Raw genomic sequence first — 23,312 nt, forward strand, 5'->3', positions numbered from 1 at the left:
TATTCACAACTATCTATGTATTCATGGTAACAGATATGGATATGTACATATTTCCGTATGTTTGTGCCTATACATATACCAGTACTTTAAAGGTGATACATTTATAAGAACTATGACTGCTGGTAATAAATAAATCAGCAAATAAGAAAGGAAGAACGCATGCATTTTTGCTGGACAATGGTTGGAACTAAAAGTTCTATATATTTATTTACAATATATAAGGAAACTGAAATATATACAAATATATGTGTGTATGTGAGTGTATATATTTACACTTTCATATCTACAATGCAGGGATATAATAAAAATTATACACAGTTTATATTATACATCGAGTGTTTTTTAGTTATTTCTGAAAAAATTTGCTCAGAGACGTAAATTTGTCGATTCGATACTGAAATTGAAAATTGAAAAGGTCGAGATTTGGTGGCTCCTAAAACATTCAGGCCAAAAAGCCCATTGTATTTAGAGCTCTGGAAAGAGGGTAGATCGTCAAGGAGGGAAGGAGAAAAGTATCAGAGAAAGAGATCGGAAAAAAATAGAGACAGATATTAAGGTAGTTAGTCCTGTGAGAATTTTCCAGATTCTTTGGCAAATCTGTAAATATTCTTCAGTTTTAGAGAACGAATATTACTCATTCTCACGACATCGGAATCCAAAACACGACCTTGCTCTAGCAAAGGCAGGACACTCACAGAGAAAGTGCTCAGTGCTATCCGCCTCCTCTAAGCAAGAAACGCACCTTGGGTCCTCAATGATTCCAATGGTGGTCATGTGCTGACCTCATGGGTTGTGTCCTGTAATAATACCGACCATCAACCGAACGTCTCTTCTTCTAAGTTTTAGTAGAAAGTTTGACAGTTTTCAGTTTGGACTTATCAGAAAACACTTTGCAGTTCTGGAGCGTGCTAGACCGGACCATCGCTCCTTATGTAAATTGCATACATAATAGCTGATCCAATTCATGATTTCTGCAGAACTGATTCCGATTATTGGCTCGTGCCCTTGTGGGGCGCGCTAATCCACGGTTGGCCAATTCATCGGCAATTTCGTTTCCTTGAACATCGGAATGTCCTGGAACCCATATATGGAGGTACTTTTTCCTAAAAGGTTTTTTTGACAGATCACGCGGGACTTCTGTCAAACTAAATACACACTTTTTGTAGTATTCATTGACATTTCATCATGGAAAGATTTACGCTCCAACAACATTTACAAATCGCCGCTCTGTGAAAAGTGCTCATCGTGCGCTCAGGCCAACTTTTGGTGTAGAGCGATGAGGCTCATTTTTAGCTTAACGGCTACATCAATATGGAAAATTGCCGTATTTGGGTGAAGAACTACCCAAAACCATTGAAGAACAGCCATTACGTCCATTGAAAACAACCGTTTGGTGCGTGCGGGGTGCTTATGGGCTAGAGGAATCGTCGGCCTTCTTCAAAGACGAGGCTGGCGCCAATATAACAGTGAATGGCGAACGCTATCGTGCTAATGATAAATGACTTTTTTATGCCGGACATTGAAGCCCGTGATCTCCGTAATATTTGGTTTCAACAAGGCGGCGCTACTTGCCATACAGCCCGTAAAACAATGGATTTACGGCGTCGTCGTTTCGCTGAGGAATTTATCAGGCGTTACGGATCAGTAAATTGGCCACCAATATCGAGTAATATCACATCTTTGGACTTTTATTTGTGGGGGTATGTAAAGTTTGAATGCTTTGTGGATAAACCAGTTTCAGTTGAGGCATTGGAAGCCAACATTACCAAAGTTATTCACGAGATACCGACCGAAATCCTCCAGCGAGTCATTCAAAATTGGTGTTTACAGATGGCCGAAACACGGCGCAATTGTGGCCAACATTTGGAAGGGGTTATCTTTAAAGAATAAATGTGATGAATAGCTCTTCATAAAAGTAATAAATATTGCCCAAGAAATTTGAATTTTCATCGTTTTATTTCAATTTAAAATCTGATATCTCTAAATTCATCACATCATCACCTCTAATTGAACACCCTTTAGAAGTGCAGTGATTTGTTGGGCAATTGAAATGATCCACAAAAAGTGAGACTTGCTACATATAAGCGAGGAGCGCGTATGTTCGAATCTCCGTGCATTGGACAGCAAAATGATAGATATTTCCTCGGCAGGCAATGGCAAACCTTCGAGGGAATTTTTGCCTCATATTTTATATCTGTCGTTCGGAGTCGGCTTGAAGCTGTAGGTCACTCCACTTGTGGAATAAGCACAAGTCGCACGCCACAAATAGGAGGAGCTCGGCCAAACACCTAACAGAAGTGTACACGCCAATTACATATACTTTTTTTTTAACTCATTTAAACAAAAATAAAAAAATATTGTAGTATTAAAATAAGAATGAATTGAGTGCAATTTATTATTAAAAAATCGTTTACCAAATAAAACTATCTACCGACAGTTTCTTTTAATTACTATTAAATAATTTCCAGCAACTATTGTTAAATATAGAGTATAGTATATATGTACATACATTTAAGTAAGTATTTACAAACTCTCTTCAAAATCGTTAATTCTCAACAGCAAAGCTCACAAATCACAAATAACATTCAGATAATTATAATGAAAATGTTGAAATCATTAGGCAGAAAAATGAAGCAAAATAAATATTAAATCAAATAATTAAATGAAATTTGAAAGCATTTACAAAAACCATGTGACTAATGTTTTCCTTTTGTTAATATCTTCTTGTTTGAAGTTGATTTTTTGAATTAATAAATATTTCAGCACACAAATCGTCACATGCAAAAAACTGACTACCATAAGTGATTTAAAAACCCAAATAAAATAATATATTTATAAAATTATACAAAAAAAAGGAACATCGAAAAAACACATTTACATTTAAAACCTGCTTACCTTCACGTTGAGTGGGTGCAACCGCCGCTAGAGGTGGTGGTAAAGCTTGTGGAAATTGTCCATAAACGGCGGGAAAGGCTGCATTATATAAATAATTTTTTTTGTTGGTTTTTTGTTGTTTTTTTGCGTATTGTACACATATATATATGTAGTAATCGAAACATTTATGAGACAACACAACGTTTATATTATGTATATATGTAATTTTGAGATAAAAATGAAACAAAAAAACAGGAAAAGTGGAGAAAACACATTAAAATCACACAATGTAAAGTCAAAGTTAATTATTTTGAACAATATTTATATACGTCATTGCAAATATATAAATATTAATAAATATTGATGTATGGTAGACTCAGTAAAAAATAATAATTATAATTTATATAGACCAAATTGTCTTCTTCATAATTATTGTTATATGCTATGTGAATGTAAACGTGTACGAAAAGTATGTTAATACATGAGCAGAAAAACGAACTGTGACAGATTGTAATATGCATACTTGTATGTGTGGGAACGCAGACGTAAATATTGAAAATGATTTAGTCAACGGCAACTATTCAGCAATTATGCACATCAAATATTTTCAGGGGTTATAAGTTTTCATATTATTTCATTAAAAAAAAGCACACTTTCTTCGACTGCTTGGGCGTAAGCCAAACTCCTAAGTATTTTAGAAATATTCAGCATAAGTTTAAGAAAAGCTTGTCGCTTTCTTGTTAGTATTGGTAATTTGAGAAGTGATTTTCCAGTTAAGATTTGTTATTGGAAATTTATTCTGGTTTAAGAGGAGGCTAGAGGAACATGAATTTTGTGCTAGTAAATTAATAAATCGCATGAACATCAAACTTATTTCTCTTCAACTGCATATCTGCAATTTTGAAAGATTCGGACATGTAAATACAAACGATTTGCGAACTCTGTCAAACAAAAATCTGGTACGAGGTTTGAATATAAGTGGCGTTCATAATTATCAGTGTGTAACTTGTGCTGTTTGCAAAATTCGTAGCTTGCCTTACAGTGCATATGGTAGGGTATTATCGGAAAACGTGCTGGACTTGATTCATACAGATCTTTGTGGTCCCATGTGGGTTAAATCGTTGGGGGGAGCGTCATATTTCATTACATTTATTGATGATTTCTCCCGTTATATGACAGTGTATTTTTTGAAAAATAAATCTGATGCTTTTGATGCATTTAAACATTTTGCTGTGACTGCGGAGACACAGATAGGCCGAAAAATAAAAACTGTGAGAAGTGATAATGGTAAAGAGTTTGCCAATATGATGTTTAAGCGGTATTTTAGTGAAAGGGGTATTGTTCACCAAACTTCAGTTAGCTATTCGCCTCAACAAAATGGCGTGGCTGAGAGAGCGAACAGAATATTAGTGGAAATGGCGCGTTGTTTACTCGAAAGTTCGACATTGCCTCAATATTTGTGGGGAGAAGCCATTAATACATCGGTGTACTTGAGAAATAGAACAATAACTAAAGTTTTGAAAAACTTAACTCCTTATCAAGTGTGGTATAAAAGGAAACCTTCGGTGTCACATTTTAAAATTTTTGGCTGTGACGTGGTGGCTTTAAAGAAAGGGCCATATAAGGGTGGCAAATTCGATACAAAAGGCACTAAACTAAAATTTGTTGGCTATGCCGGAAGTGCTAAAGGCTATAGACTTTATAATCAAAACAAGCGAAGTATTGTTATAGCTCGTGATTGTATATTTTTTGAAACGTCTTTTGAACCAATTTTAATACAAGAAGACGTTAGTGAAGAAGTACCTTTCTACCATGAAATAAAAGAGTCATCTCCATCGGATGATGGCAAGTGCGGTGAAATTCAGAATGAAAGTGTTGTTGAAGAGCAACTCGAAGACAATGGCGATGATGATGATGAGGGGTATTCTTTAGATGAAGAAAACGACCCGGTAGTTACGCGAAAAAGAGGTCGAGGAAGACCAAAATTATTACGAACAGGTACTGTTGGTAGACCAAAAAGACGGTATAATGAGGTAGAGGTTTTAAATTACATTGCTGAGAGTCCTGAAACTGTAGAAAAAGCTTTGTCTTCGCCAGAACGTGAATATTGGGAGGAAGCTATGCAAATAGAGTTCGACTCGCTTACTAAAAATAATACGTGGGTGTTGGTGGACCGACCAAAACATAAAAACGTCATTGGTTGTAGGTGGGTGTTCACCAAGAAGCGAAAACCATGTGGTCGTATAGAAAAGTACAAAGCGAGATTGGTAGCTCAGGGGTGCTCCCAAAGGCGCAACATTGATTACACCGAGACTTACGCACCTGTTGTACGACATTCGACCATTCGATTGTTGTTGGCTTTAGCAGCGAAGTACCAACTGGTGGTTAATCATGTCGATGTGGTATCAGCTTATTTAAATGGTGATTTAAACGAAGACGTCTTCATGGTACAACCATTAGCGTTTGAAAGTTCAAGATACCCCAATAAGGTGTGCAAATTAATTAAACCCATCTACGGTCTTAAACAGGCAGGCCGCGAGTGGAACAAAAAGATCTCCGAAATCCTCACGACTATGGGCTTCAAAAGATGTCAAGCGGATAGTTGTGTATATTTTAAGAGGGAGTATAGTTCCATGTGTCTTATTGGTTTGTACGTGGATGGTATGCTGTTAGCTTGCTCTAATGCAGGGCAGACGAAAATTATTTTAAAGCAGCTAAATGAGTTTGTTGAAGCTGTAGATAAAGGGCCGGTATCGTTTTATTTAGGTATGCAAATAGAGAGAGATGCATCTACTGGCACAATATCAATTCATCAAGAACATTATGTGAATCAACTTCTTAAAACATGGGGAATGGACTCATGCAAGTCGGCAACTACACCTTGGGTTGATGGCACGGTACTCAAGAAGTGTGAGAAGCAGTGTAAAGATATTGACGCGATGCGATACCAAAGTTTAATCGGAGGGTTGATGTACCTGGCGGTAATATCTAGGCCAGATATCGCCCATGTTGTATCTAAATTATCACAATTTAATAATCATCCACATGAAGAACATTTTAAAGCTGCGAAGCACGTGTTACGATATTTGAAGCAGAGTTCAGCAGCGAAAATTACTTATTCATCTACAGGCGAAAATTTGGTGTGCTACACAGATTCCGACTGGGCTGGTGACGTATCTGATCGCAAGTCATACAGCGGTTACGTAGTATTCATGTCTGATGGTCTGGTTTCTTGGGAATCAAAAAAGCAGTCTATCGTTGCCCTCAGTACAATGGAGGCAGAATATATAGCTCTATGTCAAGGCGCAAAAGATGTTGTTTTTCTTCGAGCGTTGTTGCGTGAAATGGGGTAAGACGAATACGTAAATGAACCTACGAACATGTATTGCGATAATCAAAGTGCACAATTTTTGCTGAAGAACCCGATGGTGCACAAGCGCAGTAAACACATAGATTTCAGATTTCATTACATTTTGTAAATTCTGATGCAAATGCAGCAGATATAATGACTAAATTTTTAAAGAAATTGAAACATAAAAATGGATGTAAATTGCTAAAGCTTACAATGTAATTAAAATGTACTCAAAAGTAGCAATATTATTATTACAGTTTTGTCGTAATGAAAATATTAAAATACGGAAAATTTTGAAAAATGTAATTTATAAAATAACTGGGTTGAGAGGGAGAATTGTAAGAATCATAGCAACCCATGATTATAAGAATCATAGCAACCCGTGATTGTAAGAATCACAGCAAACAATGATTGTAAGAATCGTAGCAAGCCATGATTTGTAAGAATCATAGTTGGCTATGTACATTTTGGTTCAGCCGTTATTCTTAGTTTTAATATGTACAGTTAGTTGAAATAAAGCAACCGAGCAGTTTAAACGTGCGTTTCCTTTGTTCCCGGATGTATTATATAAAGGTAAAATAACCTTACATGGGCTTCTCTATTTTTTAATAATCAGAGGGCGGCCGCCGTAGCCGAATGAAAAAGCTCCTCATAAAAAATATCTGTCGTTCGGAGTCGGCTTGAAACTGTAGGTCCCTCCATTTATGGAACAACATCAAGACGCACGCCACAAATAGGAAGAGGAGCTCGACCAAACACCCAAACAGGATGCACGCGCCAATTATGGTATACATATATATAGAGAAGTTTAAATTCTTTCCTTTTCCAATTTAATTTGTGTGAATTTCAGAGTTTTTCCATATTTAAAATTTTTTTTTAATTTTTATCTAATAGAGAAGTTTAAATTCTTTTCTTTTCTAATTTAATTTGTTGGAATTTTAGACCTTTCGCTTACTTAAATTAAATTAAATTATATTTTTTTAATTATTAATTAATTATTTTCAAGCTTTCCCTTTTTTTGGTGTATAACTACATTCTGTCACGGTTGTTTTTGTTATAATTTTTTCTCTTTCTCAATAATATTGTTAGACCATTAAACACTTAACAGCAATACTAAATTTTTTTACATTAGTTTTAACAAAAAATAACAATAATAAACAATTATGAGTTACGAATAGTTGGTAGCTGGCAATAATGAACACATAAATTATGCATTTTGAGTGACAAAAATTCAATGCGATATTGGGACAGTAGCGGAAAAACTGGTGATGCGCGCAAGAGAAGCGCATTTCAGAAATCCGTTAAAAAAATATAATTTTTAAAGAAAGTATTTTTGCAAGCAGAAATAATCGTTTTTTATGCTATCTCTTACAAATAAGTAAATTATTGGTCTTTTGAAATTAGATATTTTTCAAATTGAACATAATTATTTAAGGTATTTGGAATTACATGACACCAAAAAAAATTGGGGCATTAAGAAAATGCACAAGATCGCCACCAGCAAAAAAAAAAATTAAAAATAAACGCGATTTTTCATCACTTCAAACACCACTATCAAGACAAAATTCAATGGGCTAAAATTCTGCATACTCGAAAATTTTCCAAAAATTATTATTAAAAATTTGCAACTTTTGATGAACTTTTTTTTAATTCTTTTTCAGCAAAAAAAAAAATTAAAAATAAACGCGATTTTTCATCACTTCAAACACCACTATCAAGACAAAATTCAATGGGCTAAAATTCTGCATACTCGAAAATTTTCCAAAAATTATTATTAAAAATTTGCAACTTTTGATGAACTTTTTTTTAATTCTTTTTCAGTTTGCACAAAGTTTGCAACTTGGTTTCACATTGTTTTTGTAACTATAATTTTGTAAAAAAATTAATAAAATTAAATAAGCCAAATAAAAATTGATTCAACTTATCAATAATTCTCTGTATTATAGTTATAAAAGGGACTTTATTGAATATTTTTTGATAAGCCTGTTATTCCAAATACGATAAATTAAATAAATTAAAATAGGTTTTAATAAACCATTTTTTATTTACTAAAGAAACTGAGAAACAAATATTTTTTCGCTTTATGGAAACACTTTCTTCACGAACTGTATGCAACCCGTTTCAAGATGAATATGGATGTTGAGATATTGATTCAAAAATAAAAATTCTAATATTTCTTCTTTAAACTTTTATTTTTTCTCTATTGAAAATCACACTTTCCACGCATTCCTTCTCAACTTTTCTTACCCCTTTTCGCATTAATTTTTTTTATGTGACATTATTCCGCAGTACAAAAAATCATAAATAACTCGTAAAACAGAATTACCAACATTGAAAGTAAAACGCATAAATTCACTTATAACACATATTGTTGTTTTAATAAATATCGCCTTGAGCTAACAATAATTATATTTATATGTTTATGTATAGGTAATTGTTTATGGCATGACACAACAATTAAATAACAATGAAATAGAGAACGAGAAATGAGTGTGACTGTCACAATTCCATAAGTAATTAGTCAAGTAATAAATTCTATAATGACAACGAGAAAGAAAACTTACATTTCGTTTTAATTAAGAACTAAAAAATAAAAACTGAAAATAAATACAAAAATATAACTATTGATATGTGACACTTCAAACGAAATACAACGTAAAACGACAACAGCTAAAAAATGTTGTAGAATATTCGATAATGGAGTGATGGACGAAAACTGAAATTAACTATGACATTTGGAATGAGTAACTTAAACAAAAAAAAAGGTACCTCAAATAATACTTCTTAATTTTTCATATACGGATAATAAAACTATCTTTTGATTCGCCTTAAAAAATTTAAGAGAATAGTGGTTTTTTACTCTTAACTGTCTAAGCAACTCATAATAACTCAAAAGCTTCATAGTTATTGGATTAAGAATTTTCACTGATATGGTGATTTGAACTTACCAACTCCTGGAAACGGTGGCATTCCAGTGAAGGCATGCTGTAAGGCGGCAGCATCACCATTTGGCAGACCTTGTGGTGGAATCGTTAAATGGAGTGGATCTAAAGGAGAGAAGGAAAAATATAGAGAAAACATGAGAGATGGGTAGATACTGTATAGAGCCAGTGTAAAATTTAATAATAATGTAATAAAGACTGCGCAGATTGAAGTCAAAAATAGAATACTTTTCTCAAGAAAAATGAAAAGTTAGGTTAGACTAAATTAAAACAAGGAAGATTATAGCAAAGAGAATACATATAAAACAGTTTGTAAATCAAAAAATTAACAAAACAAAAAAAAAAAACTACAATTAAAAGTTCATTCTCGAGTCGCGATACGGCCATATGCACGGAAAAATTAAAACTTAAGTTAGATTGAAGAAAGAATAGCAGAGCCACACATACTATATATGAACGATTAAATTTTTACACCGCGGCCGTCGTAGCCGAATGTGTTGACGCGTGACTACCAGGTGGGAAATGTAGGGGTTCGAATATTCGGGCATGAAACAACAAATGATAGAAAAAGTTTTTTCTGACGGCGGCCGCCTCTCGGCAGGCAATGACAAACCTCCGATTGTATTTCTGCCATGAAAAAGCTACTCATAAAAAAATGTCTGCCGTTCGGAGTTGGCTTAAAACTGTTATTTATATAAAACTAAATTTTTTTTAGAACAATAACTGCACTCAAGTACGCATGTATGTAATTTTCCAGCATAAATATATTTCTTCAAGACATTTATTACTTATAGCCAGGCACTAATGCAAATTTGAGCATAAATAAAGTCCCGAACAAATAAGTTAAGAAATAACGCAAGCTCTTTCCTACGGCACTAAAATTACCGACAGAGGTAGCAACTCTTTGTATTCGCGGAACGAAAATGCCTATGACAGGAAGAGCAAAAAGTGTTGCATATCTTAAAGGAAACTGGGGCACTATTTTCTATTTTAGTTTTTGTAGAATTTTGCGTTACTTTTATGTAGATTTTGTCTGAGAGGTCCAACAGTAAAATTTTCTAAGGAATAATTTTCTAGAACATTTTAACCCTCTAGCGACATCACAAGTGCCTCATTTTTCAAACTTCTTCCAAAAAGGGTTAAATTGAGCCTCTTTCGAGGAAGCTAAGGGTTTGATTTTAAAAAGATATTCATCGTTAAATACTACTACACCCAATTCTCTTTTTACACGAGTTTTTCGGGAACGTATCTATCGTATAAAAAGAGACTTAGGTGAAAACAATTTTTAAAAATTCTTTTTAGAGTTCACTTAAGAATTTATTTCGTGCTTACACTTTTTAATTTATCAAATATGTATATTATAATAAATAAATTATTAAATGGCGAGAGCAAAATCTACCTAGTTTCAGGGACTTTTCCCGAGACTAATTTAAACGCTTTGTACATGAGTCGAAAAATCTCACTCTATTTGCGCTATGAAATGCAAGAAAAGTTCATAAAATATTGAAAATCGTGTTGAAACAAAACAATTCGTGTAAAAAGAAGATTTTTACCTTCTTAACTCGTGTTGAATCAAATTTGTGTAAGAGAAATCGTGTAAAAAGATAATTAGATAGGTGTACTACTCGTATCTATGTCAAAACTAGGCATTTCGATCAGACAAGTATCAGGTTTTTCCGATTTTTCAAATATCATTCAGGTATATAATTTAAAAATTAGTGAGGCTTAATAAAAATTTTCACTTGAGAATGCAAAACGCATTAGGACTTTTACTGTATGACCCTAGTATATTCTTTCATCACGATTTGAAATCATCGTGCTCCCAAAATGGCCGCTTCAGGGTGTTATCGACGACCTCTGTTCGCAATCATTATTAGCAAACACTCAAGTTATTGTTTTAGGCCAGTTCTTAATCTGAAGAATGGTGCTGATGAAAATAATAATACTAATGTAAACTATAGCGGAAGCCAGTTAATCTCGTTTGCTTACTCTCTGACCTTCCTTTCATCCAGATTATGAGTGGATCTATCACCATTTTTACGGCCTTCTCTTTATTGACCAATCGTTTTGGAAATTAGTTTACTTTTATGACTCTTCAAGCAAATGAATATAAACACACATCCCCACATCCATTTAAATTTGTTCATATGACGTGTAAGTGTGTATGTATGTATGTGCATGCACTTTCATATAATACTTACGTCCCGGGAACGCCGTCTGCGGAATGCCATTTGTAAAGACGCCGTCGGCAGCGGCGGCAGCTGCCGCGGCCGCTGCAGCAGCAGGTTGTCCATTTGGCGTTTGAGCGCCCATATTGAAATTAGGCATGGTCGGTGAGGGCAGCGATGGCTGACCGGTGCCATTTAAGCCATGAGGTATTTGCGTTGCCAATGCGGCCATCGGATTCATATACGAGCCGGGTGCAGTGGCAGCGGCAGCCATTAAAGCGGCTTGCTGTTGCTATAGTTGTCGCAAAAGAAATCCAAGCAGAGAATAAAAGAAGGGAATGTAAAAAAAAACAATGAAGACACAATACATTAAATAAAGTAGCAAATAAAACGGAATGGAATGAGTAAATGGATGAGAAACGGAAATGCTAAAGTATGCAGATGATGAAGTTGTGCGCATAAATAAGGCAAGCAATTGGCGGTTGAGAGCGGGTGTCGATCGAGCGCCCAACGGAAGTGGTTAGTAGGTTGCGGAAGTGAAGGGTAATGGAGGGTTTGGTAGGGTAACGAATTGGCGGTGGTAGTGATGATTTATCAGGCTAGCGGGAAGTGTAAGGAAGGTAGTTGCAGTTAAATTGGTTTTGCTACAAAAGTAGTAATAAAAATGTACAATTTACGATGCGAACGTTGGCCAAAGGCGAGCGTGCGCTAGACGTATGCGAAGGGCAATGTCGAAGAGACGAAGAAAGGAGTGGGCAATACGTTGCAGTCGACCACCAACAACGCCAATGTCGCCGTTATTTAATGCACTTTACGTGACGCTGATTTCTACTGAAACTGTTGTTCTTGTTTGTTGTTGTTGTTGGTGCGTCCATTATTGTACAGGCTTTGTGCATTGTTTTCATTTGCGCTTCCACAGATTGTACGTCTGCATGCCCGTTTTTGTTTTGTAATAAAACTGCAGCGCCCTTTGTTTTGACATTTTATGTGCACAATAATAGCAGCAACAATACAAGTAGAACAAGAACAACAGTAAACTCAAACAACAACAAAAATAAAAAGCAATGATATTAACAATAAAAGTAAGTGGAAAACAATGCACACAGCGCCAACTGTAACAGCAACAACAAAAATCGAAATCAATTACTGGGCATTGTTTTTTGTAAAGATTTTTTATTACAGTATCATTTTTTGTACTTATGTAGATATTTCTTTATATTTTTTGTGTTGCCTTGCATTTATTTACGAAACTCTTTCACATTAAGCGTATCTGTGTTGTGCATTTTGTTTTTGTATCACTTGTGTTGTTGTTACTTATACGTAACCATCACTATGTGGTGCTTGTTGTCAGTACTGCCTGTGTGCGTTTGTTTGTTTGCGTTGCCTACTTACCTGCGCATAAGCTCCATATGGTCCAAATTGATTAAAGACAAAGGGATTAAGTAAATTCATATGACCCGCCATTTGTTGCATACGTCGTATCTGTCGCTCCTTCTCAGTATCGGCAAATTTCACAACAAGACTGGAGGAAGCACCCTGTGGTGAGGTGACATGGAAATAAAATGAGAATACAAAAGAGAAGCAAAGATTAAAAATCTGCAGAATACGAATATACACTTATGGACACATATATGCGTATGTATATGTAAACATTACAAATATACAAAAAAAATGAATATAATAAAGCTGAAAATAATGTATTGCGTAAAAAGTACAATAAAAATTGGTAAAATGCGCGCTTGAGCCAACCAAGGAGCAAAGGCAGAGCGGGCTATGACAGCCGCCAAAGCTCGTTGGCTGTTTCGTGACGGAAGTTCGTAGTTGGCAGTTGGTTTTTAATTTATATTAATTTAAGGCGAAGGCAGATATCATTGCGTAATTAATTTTCTGACAGAGCTTTTGCATGTTAAAACTCTTACGTATCTGGAATTTTTGCCATTTTTATTGATGTGGTCACCAGGTATACCTAGTAAAGTTCATTCTTCCATTCAAAATTGCTGTACATATTCAAAACTAGGCTCAATCAAAAAAGCGATCCTTCCACTATAATAGGGATATTCTTATGTGTTTTACATTACCACCTGCTTCGAGATATAAACATTTATTTGGCAGCACCCCGAAAAAACTCCTCAAATTTTCGTTCCTGAGATATTTCGTGCAAAGCAAGGTCATACGTTTATGGAAGCTTTTTTATTGATAATCTACCTTAATCATAATTTTCTCTAATACACATCTGCTGTTTAGACATATCATTCAGATTTGGAGCATATTTTTTTAAGTAGATTTGGTTAGTCTTTCGATACAAAATACTACCAAATTAGTCAGGGTATGGACCCTAAAAATCGCATGTTCCAGAAAACATCCTTTCTATAGCTCTTTGTGTCGGTATAAATACTAGCACTACACTAGCATATACCAGAACTTGTTTTGAAGAAGGGTCTAGACTTGCTTTCTACTGCTTCGAACAATCAAGCATATTCCATTCTGAGAGCTACCTCCCTTTTAAAATATTTCTTCTTGACACCGGGCATGTAAGAGGTAAGAGGACACACGAATAATCACATATCCTGTCAAAACTTCCAGTTATCGTTATGAGTGTGGAGGTAGAGAAGAGAGGCAGAGGTTATGTTGCGTAAAATGTTTGCGATTTTCCACCACTTTCGCCTTTTCTTACCTCCCTTTAGCTGCTTATTTTAGCTGTAAACTGTTTATTGGCTTAAGTTTCGCACATTTAACCATTTTCAATTCCAAGTGGAAAAGCTATAAGTTGCCTCTGGTTTGTACATGAATAGTCTGTTCTTCACCTCTTTGAGGTTCTGGGTAATAAACGGATGGACATCCTCAGTTTAATCGGAAGGTGAGGAATTGACCTGCTTTTTACGGATGGGTTTATTTTTTTATTTATTTATTTAACTAAGGAATGCAATTATATTCTTACTAGCTATGCACTTATAAGTAGGACCTATGCGTTGGCATATAACTTAGGACTCTGCTCCAGTTAGTGACAAGTCGATATCTTACTTAGTTCCTTTCAGGTTTGCGCAACGGGTGCAATTGCACTTGAAACATGTCGAAATGGCGCAAGTTCCAAACAGCTATATTGAGAGGTAATCTTCTCAAGATATCCTTAGAAAAAATTTCACTTGTTAAAACATTTAGTTCAAAGAAACACGATAAATGAGTTCTTCCGCTGCGAAGTGATTTTGAATTCAAAAGCTGATATCGAGAATCATATGAAAAGTTCAAGGGCTGTAACGCAAATTTTATAAAAATACAAAAAGCTGAATTATTTTTATGTAGGTGACTTGAAAGGGCTGTATGAGCTTTACAACGACATATACATAGCGCAGTGAATAAGGATCCAGCGGCTACGCTGGCTGGGTCATGTCGTACGAATGGATACAAACGCGCCGGCCTTGAAAGTATTCGATGCGGTACCAGCTGGTGGAAGCAGAGGAAGAGGAAGGCCTCCTCTGCGTTGGAAAGATCAGGTGGAGAAAGTCTAGGCTTCACTTGGTGTGCTCAACTGGCGCCGGTTAGGCGAGTTTGTTAAACTCGGAAGAAGAGAGGACTGAATGGGAGTTGAGAGTCAAAAATACCGCTAGAACTTTAATTTGGTCTAAAGTTTTGAATGCAGACCCCGAAATATTATGGGTATAAGCTATGATAATGGATTTTCTTGAAAAAAAGACTACTTAAAAGCATTTGTCTGTATTCTATCTATGTCAGATGGCAATAAGACTGAATCTTCAATATTCGATATGGCTGAGTAAATTTTAAGATCAGCAGTGTAAAATAGAAAGTGAAATCAAGAGCTTATATCATTAATAAAACTTATAAAGAGAAGTGGATCGGGAATACTAACTTGAGAAATACCATTTCAAAAAAAAATTTTGTTTTGTTTGTTTTGGTTGTTTTTTGGTTTCATTTTTTGGTGGGTGAGGTAGGGTTCAAAATGTCTTGACACTTACAGTGACCGTCGTCTACCGCCGAACCGAGGAACACCATACGATACCTGGAAAGGGCAGGAATTTGTGTTTTCCAGTGCAACTGAGCAATCCCGATCAGATAAATATGATGCTAACCAAGTTTGGAAGGTACCATATAATCTGAAATACGTTAATTTACTTAGAAAAGCTTTATGAGAGACTCCATCAAGCTCCATTACTTGGTAATGGGTGTTACACTATAATTTTTCTGCTAAAAACTGGAAATTCAAAATAGAAAGTTTAAATTATTTTCGCTGAAACTCAGCCCTCCCAACCTTTAATCACCATACAACATCGTTTTTTTTTCTTCATGGAATATCTGCTTTTCAGGCAAAGCAATGAGAGCAATGCAACTAAAAATTACCAGAAATCATTGCAAAAACAACACGCTTTACCCTGAAAACAACATCAACGATGAATAGCAATGACGCATGTGGCAGTAATGACAGTAAATTCAATCGCATAATTATAACTGAATTTCGTATGTATGTGCGCATACAAACATATAAATACATTCTACTCGTAAGAATGAGAGCCCGACTGATTGTGGACACTTTGATGCGAGTAGTATGCAAAAAGGCGCTGCTGCAAATTTTGTCATTGATTTGCAAAAATTTCTAGGAGGGTGAATTGCAATTACGCACAATTTCACATAAGAGTGAATATGCCGTCACGGGTGTGGGTGTCGAGTTGCAACATGCGTCGTGCGCTATGCTATTATTATGCTAATTAATAGACAACACTCCTGTAGGCGCGCCGCCAACACATGCGAAATTCCTAGATAGAGCGAGAGGGAGGGAGAGAGAGGTGGGTGCGATCTATGCAAACATAGTTTCCTGCATGCGCATGTATTTATGTATTTCCACTGCTAACGAATGTAACCGAAGACATTCATTTGGTTTATTTCTATTCGATTTCAAAGCACGAATAAGCAAGCAGTGCCGAGGTTGGGCCATGCAAGGTGAGTAGGCAAAGTAATGGCGGCGGGCCGAAAGAGTGATGCGGGCATGTAGGCGCTACAAATGAGAAAGTAATGGAAGCTGCTGATGGGAATGGTTACAATTACTGCAGGCAGCATACACATTCCACCAATCGTGTGTGTGTGAGTGTTTGTGTGCTTGTGCACTCATAAATAAGCGGCTTACAAATATGAAATACAAAAGCACTCAGTATGCAATTATTTTGATATTTACTTAAAAATAAATAATAATATTTCATGCTGCCACACCCAGCTGCACTAAAGCTACTCTTATGTGTGTGTTAGGTACATGCATGTATTTGTGTGTTGCTGTGCTACGAAGCATTTCTCTGTGATTATAAGCCTGAACAAATACACACCTCCTATTGTAAATACTATACACATACATACATACATACGTGACAAGTGCATGTGAGTATGAGTGTGAATATGCTGGTATGTACGCGTATATGAGGGTGTACATGTGAAATCTATTTATATGTATGTTGTCTTTGCTGTTTTGTGCTGCATACTTCAAGGCGCACTCACGCAATGCCAAGCATTCGCTTATAGAAAAACTCACAGAAAAATAAATATGTTTGTATTTCGTATTTCAAATACACATATGTTCACCATTTTACTTGTCATTCACTATTTATTTCTGCTCTTCGGAAGGTAAAAGAAAATTATAAGCGGATTTAATACTTGCTGTTCAAATAACAATAAAGCATTTGAGCAAAAAAAAAAATATTTTCAAATGAGTCTATAATAGTATCTGAGGGTGTATGCATGTGAGCGCAGCTTAGTTCATTTGTATAGAAAATATTTCTTTGAAGTAACGATAGCGTGAAAGCTTATGCCCACATGATTTTTGCTTTTAAAATTGTATTCATTTCTTTTGTGTTATTTTAAATCTCAATTTTGAGAAATTTTCATGAAAATTTTATAGAAAATGCTGTGTGATTAGAAAATCAATTTCAACGCATGAAAGCATTACTAAAAGATAAAGAAATTTACAACAATGAGAATTGAAAAAAAAATTTTGGAATTGGAATTTTCTGGTTGACCCGGACGAAGTAACATGAAAAGAAATTCGAGGTTATTAAAAATAAAAATAAAATATAACAAATAAATTTCACTGCAAAAAAATAATCCTAAAATAACAATTATATGCAGGTTAATTTTTTTTATTGAGAAAAAAATAAAAAAGTCAAAATAATAAAAATTAACTAATAATTAATTAAATTAAATTAATAAAATCTAAAAAATAACTAAAAATAACATTTATAAAAAAATATTAAAAAATGAATACGTAATTTTTATTTTTAGTTATTGGGATAAAATATGCTTGCCAAACAAAAAAAGTTATTTTAAGTATTTTTTTGCAAAGAAAAATTTTCCTTCAAATTTTTAAAAACAAAATAATCAAATAAATTTCATTCCAAGCAATTAATCCTAAAATAACATTAATATGCAGGCTAATTTTTTTATTAAGCAAAGAAGTGAAAAAATACAACAGTTTAACTAATAAAAAATAAAATTTATAAAAAACAAAAATATTGAAAAAATAAAAGGTAAATTTTCTTTAGTTATTGGGATACTGTTTTAAGAAAAAAAGGAAAGTTTTTGTTTTTTAAAAGCCGACTTCAGATTTTTTTAAAATTTTTTTTATTAAAAGCTGAGAATACGAGTATCCTCATATTTTTTTTTAACTAATGATAAAATATAATTTCAAAATAATATTCTCAGTAGCTCCTGAAAGGATTCTCACAACTTTTCGGAAGATATCCAAATACTTACAGCGACAAGTTCTATCGTTAATTAGTTAATTAGTGCGTATTGATAGAAATGTTTTGGTAAAATTTCAGTATAAATTTTCCGTTTTGCCTTATTTGTGGGTTTTAAATTGGCTTTTGAGCTTTGTTATATTAAGAGACTTTAACTTGATTCTATGGCAACTATTTTTGCGATATATTTTAATCTCTTATATCTCTCCATGGTGAGTATTTTTTGCCCTTTTTCACAAAAAAGACAAAACCGGATCATACATTGAATACATATCCAATTTTTATATTCTATGTAATTCACCAAAAAAATTTGTATCAAAAAAAATTCGAAATCTGTACGATTTGCTCAGCTAAAAAATTTATGATTTTAAAAACTCAAATATTTTTACTTTAAAAAGATTTTGAAAAAAGGTAGTCTTTAGTAAATTGTATTTGATTTGAGACAAATTGCGAATAAAATTGAATTGTTAAATAAATAAATAGAAATGAAATAAACCAAAAATTATTTTAAAAGCCGTGACTACAGGATTCGAATTGCTCTTTGTACTACAACAGCCTGTCAGACACCATATTCTGGTGATTCCACTGCTTTATGTTCGAGCAAATTTTCGATTTTTTAAAGTATAAAGGATGCATCCATAATTCCAAAAAGTTCTACAGGTCTATTCTCAAGCACAAGTTTTTTCTAAAATAAGGATATAAAAATTTTTTGAATTGTTTTTAAGCTTTCGAAATTTCCGGAATGTGTTTTTGGGCAGCTGTTGCCGAATGAGTTGGTGAGTGACTAGCATACGGGGATAGAAAACTTTTTTCCAAAAACAAAAACGAACGAAAATAAAGTGGATTGATAAGTTTTGACTAGACTTCGGGGACGGAGTTTTATAGATCATTGAATTTTGGAATAATAAAGTTAAAGTTCAAAGTGGTTCAAAAAAAGCGTTGATTTTTAACAAATTTTTCTGCAGACGTTGTTGGGCGTTTTCTTCCATATAAAAAAATATGCAGTAGGCGCAAAACAAAAAAAAAACGTCTGCAACTTTATACTTTATATAGAATAAATAATGTCATAATATTGGGGTGAAAAGCGCTCATTTACATCTGCCATACTTTACCCCTTTCGAATTGGAACTTTAAAAATTTATTCTAAATAAACTTGTATAGCCTACTTTTAGGTGACCACACGAACTATTAATAACCGCAGCATAAAAACACAATTTTTCACTTACAAAGCGTTTTAATCGCCAGCGCCGATCGTAGTTTTTGCCACTTGCACGCCAATTTAAAAATAACTAACCAACTCAACAACAACAACAACAGCAAACACATCATCATCAAAGAGGTGATAAATCACACTTTGAAACATTTACGCCTATTTCCAGCTCAGATTGCATGTCGTACATAATGGTGGCGGTACTTCATGCAATACAACAACAAGTGTGTGTTTGGCTACATTCGCATGTGTGGCACCTCATTTTTTGCTTTATTTTTTTTTTTTTTGTTGGCCTGTTGCCTTCAGTGTCAATTATTTCCTTTGCATGTGCAACTTTATACGGCGAGCAGAATTTCCAAATGCCTGTTAGCTGCCAACTGCCAGTGAGCAGCTTAACTTCCTTGCAACGGCAACACCTCTTCCAATTTTAATTACGTCAAAACCGCTGCAGTGCTTACGTATACGTACACGTAAGTTGGGTGTTTTTGGTATGTTTATCGTGAATGCGCGTCACATTTTACGTTGACAAAGCGCGCCAGTCACGAATTTCACACCAGACACATAACACCGGCAACGGTAAGAGCGACTGGAACGTCAGCGCAGTGTGGCAGCAATCAAATAAACTGGTCAACTGCCTGCTTGTTGGTTGCCTGTAGCCAGTTGGCTGGCTAGAGCTGACGTGTGCATGCCGTTTTGTATGCTTTAAATTAGTGAAAGTGTGAAAGTGTCATGTTACGAAATATGATATTAGCACAGAATGTTGCCAAAGCGCCGAGCATACATATAGGCGCGACACTTATTTCGCATTATGTTCCTGTAAATTTAGCTGATTTTGTTATTGCTATTGTTGGCTGGCCACGTTGTTCGAAGTAGTTCCCGTTGATGAATATGACGTGCAAAAGCGCACAGAAAACATACATTTAGGCGTTTGACCAAATTTACATGCGTGACGGCTAGAATTTCGCGGTAGTACTTTTAGTTTTCGTCGTTTTTGAATTTTCATGTTTAATTTCGTGAAAATTGTTGTGGAAATACGACACACTTTGCGCCTAATTTTATGATTGAGCAGTAGAAAGATTTCAGAGTGTGGGTTGGAGGGGTGCACGCCAGTAAGGTTGCCGATTATTTGAAGTAGAAAATGTTTCAGAGAAGGTGAAACAAACTTGCACGCTTTGAATAATTGTAAGAGTCAAAACTTAAATTTAAATTAGTTGTAAGAAAATTTTTTTTAATAACAATAAAAAAATAAGTAAAAAAGTTGAGCTTCAAAAATAGCTTTTTTTATCTTCTTGTTTCACTGCTCTTAGTTACTAAATTATAACTACTTTTATATATATATATAATTGGCGCCTACACCTTTTTTGGGTGTTTGGCGGAGCTCCTCCTGTGCGTCTTGATGTTGTTTCACAGGGACCTACAGTTTCAAGCCGATTCCGAACGGCAGATATTTTTTGAGGAGCTTTTTCAGAAATACGCTCTGAGGTTTGCCATTGCCTGCCGAGGGGCGACCGCTATTAGAAAAAAAACTTTTTCTTCTTTTTGGTCTTTCACCGAGATTCGAATCTACGTTCTCTCTCTGAATTCCGAATGGTAGTCACGCACCAACCCATTCGGCTACGGCGGCCGCCGCTACTTTTATATTTGTATAAATACTGCTTTTTTATAATAATAAAAAATTTCTAATATAAAATTATCACAAAGTTACCACGCTAACGTTTTAAAGTTTATACCTGTGGACTTTTGACAGAACAAATTTTCTGGCTTTAGTAAGTTTTGCTTTCATCTTAGCAACACCATGAAGTTTCACAAAAAAACGTCAGAGCCCAGATATCTGAATCTTAGCCCGACGAGAGCAGAGTAGCTGGGAAGAAGATGCTGAGATGATTCCACCTCATCTTTCAAACTTGAGGCAATCCCATGTCACGGTAGCCGAAGTTTCAACTTGATGGGGAGCTCCTCGCAGAATAAGCTCCTCCTAACCCTTCCATTGAACTTCTAGCGAACCGTAAACATGTTTGCTATGCTCTGCCTCCAAATGATGCACTCCGTCACTCTTGCCCTAAAGGAATATGCATGGAAAAAGTACCGCTCGGGCCCAGAGAGGGTGTACATTGATCAAGAACCATCAGACACACACCACAAACAGTAGAGTAAGCGCCAGTTATTTATTTTTTATTTATAAAATGTCTAAATCTTAAATACTCAAAAAGTCGTAGAACAAATGATTTATAAAGAAGAAGAATTAGGGTATTTAAAGGTTAGAAGTAGAAGAAGAATTGCAATTTCCTAAAAAAGGACATGCACAGAGGAGGTGTTGAACCAACTCAATTTCTTCTTCATCTCCACAGCTGCTGCAAAAGTCATTGCCAGGTACACCCATTCTACTGACTAAGGTGCCAATAATGCAGTGACCCGTTATAACACTGTGAGGATACTGGTAGTTGTTCTGTCCAAATGCCCAAGCAGATATTTTGTCCTTTTAAGTCCTAAGACTATCTTCTATTGGCTACCGTAATTACGCTCAAGTCAATAGCAGTGTACAGTTTGTTTAGAGTAATGCTCATGTTCTCTCTCATTCGCTGAAGGTCAAGCCCAGAGCCTTTCTTTGCGCACTCATCCGCTCTTTCATTTCCCTCCAATCGAGAGTGCCTGGGAACCCAACAAAGCGTGTAAAGTTCTACAGAAATATTCTCTTCTCTGGAAAAATTGTGGTTAAAAAAGTTTCTATTTTACTGAAGCTTAATAGCGAAAAGCGTAGATTCACAGATTTCCGCAGGAAAAAATTAAATTTTGTTAAACAACTGGCCATTAGCGGCTAAAAGCTACAATTAGGCGAAAAACATTGATGTTGATACAAAAAATAGTTTTTTTTTTTTCAATTAATCCTTCCACTCACATGAAATTGTAGTTTAATACACACGTACATGCACACCCACCTGCACATGTTGTGCGCATTCGCCTAAAAGTATACATCTTTTATGCCACAAGGCTGTTTTTCATACATTTTTAACTGCCAATTTATTTGCAGTAAAAATTATTCATTTCTCAATTACAACAATATGTCACACAGGGAGTGTGTAAAACATAGAAACACGCTTGCAATGCAACATTTTTCTTTACTCACACATAAAACTATTAAATAAAAATCACTGTAACAACGAAATGTATTTAATTTTTTTTTCTTTTAGCCCGATTTCCAACTGCCATTTGTTGCCTACTTTTATGCGCAAAAAATTGTATGAAAATTTGTATATATTTATTGCACTCTCTTGCATTTTGCATGTTGGCAAATTTGTCGTGGCAAATTTGTGAAACCATAACGATAAGCGCACACGGGCCCCCGGCCAACGGCGGTTACAAAACATATTGGTGTTGCAACAAAAAAAAAGAAAACAATAAAATAAGAATGGAAAAATAATTGTATGGTAAAAAGCAGAATAAAAACATACGCGCCTTTTAGGCGCTGACAAATCACACAATAAAGTGGTACGCATGGCAATTTTAAGCACTCGCCTTTGCAAACGTATATGTAAATGTGTGCATTGTGTGTGCTCTTCGGGAGTATATTTGCATATTTCCAAGTACGCCAAAAAAAGCAGAAATGTACAAAAGTGTATGGGCCACATCGTTTTCGGCTTGTTTCCGAGTTTCCTCATTGCAGTCCTCTTGTTTTCCGCCTCTTGTAGCGCGCTTGAGTGAATTATAGCATTTTGCAGTGCAGCCAAAAGTATGCAACAGTCCATGGAGGCAACAAAATGTTCTACCAAAAGCCAGTGCACGTCGTTTGATTCATATATAAAATAATTCGTGGCACGAAAGTCGTGTTAACATGTCCCCTGTGCCTGTGTGCCTGTGTGTAAGTGTGTCTGTAAAATTGTACGTGGCAGGAGCATCACAGCACCCCTCCACTAACTATGCGCATATGCGGTTGGTCTATGCAAGCCAGCAGGTCTACCATTGTGCCACGCATGCTGGGGCAAATGAGCTGGCAACGATGAAGACGATAACAACGCCGATGCCACCAAAGCTAGT

General features: G+C 35.2%; 1 protein-coding gene across 1 annotated transcript in view; it reads right to left on the reverse strand.

Moving 5' to 3' along the window:
- Positions 1-23,312, reverse strand: part of LOC128861944 (CUGBP Elav-like family member 4) — a 33,615-nt gene that overhangs the window by 5,736 nt on the left and 4,567 nt on the right. Inside the window, exons 2-5 of the mRNA XM_054100317.1 lie at positions 12,729-12,872; positions 11,370-11,628; positions 9,175-9,273; positions 2,896-2,973 (exon numbers count right to left, since the gene is read on the reverse strand). Of these exons, the coding sequence (XP_053956292.1) occupies positions 2,896-2,973; positions 9,175-9,273; positions 11,370-11,628; positions 12,729-12,872 (580 nt within the window). The remainder of the gene's footprint in view (positions 1-2,895; positions 2,974-9,174; positions 9,274-11,369; positions 11,629-12,728; positions 12,873-23,312) is intronic.

This window comes from Anastrepha ludens, chromosome 4 (assembly GCF_028408465.1).
Source record: "Anastrepha ludens isolate Willacy chromosome 4, idAnaLude1.1, whole genome shotgun sequence".
NCBI classification, from domain to species: domain Eukaryota; kingdom Metazoa; phylum Arthropoda; class Insecta; order Diptera; family Tephritidae; genus Anastrepha; species Anastrepha ludens.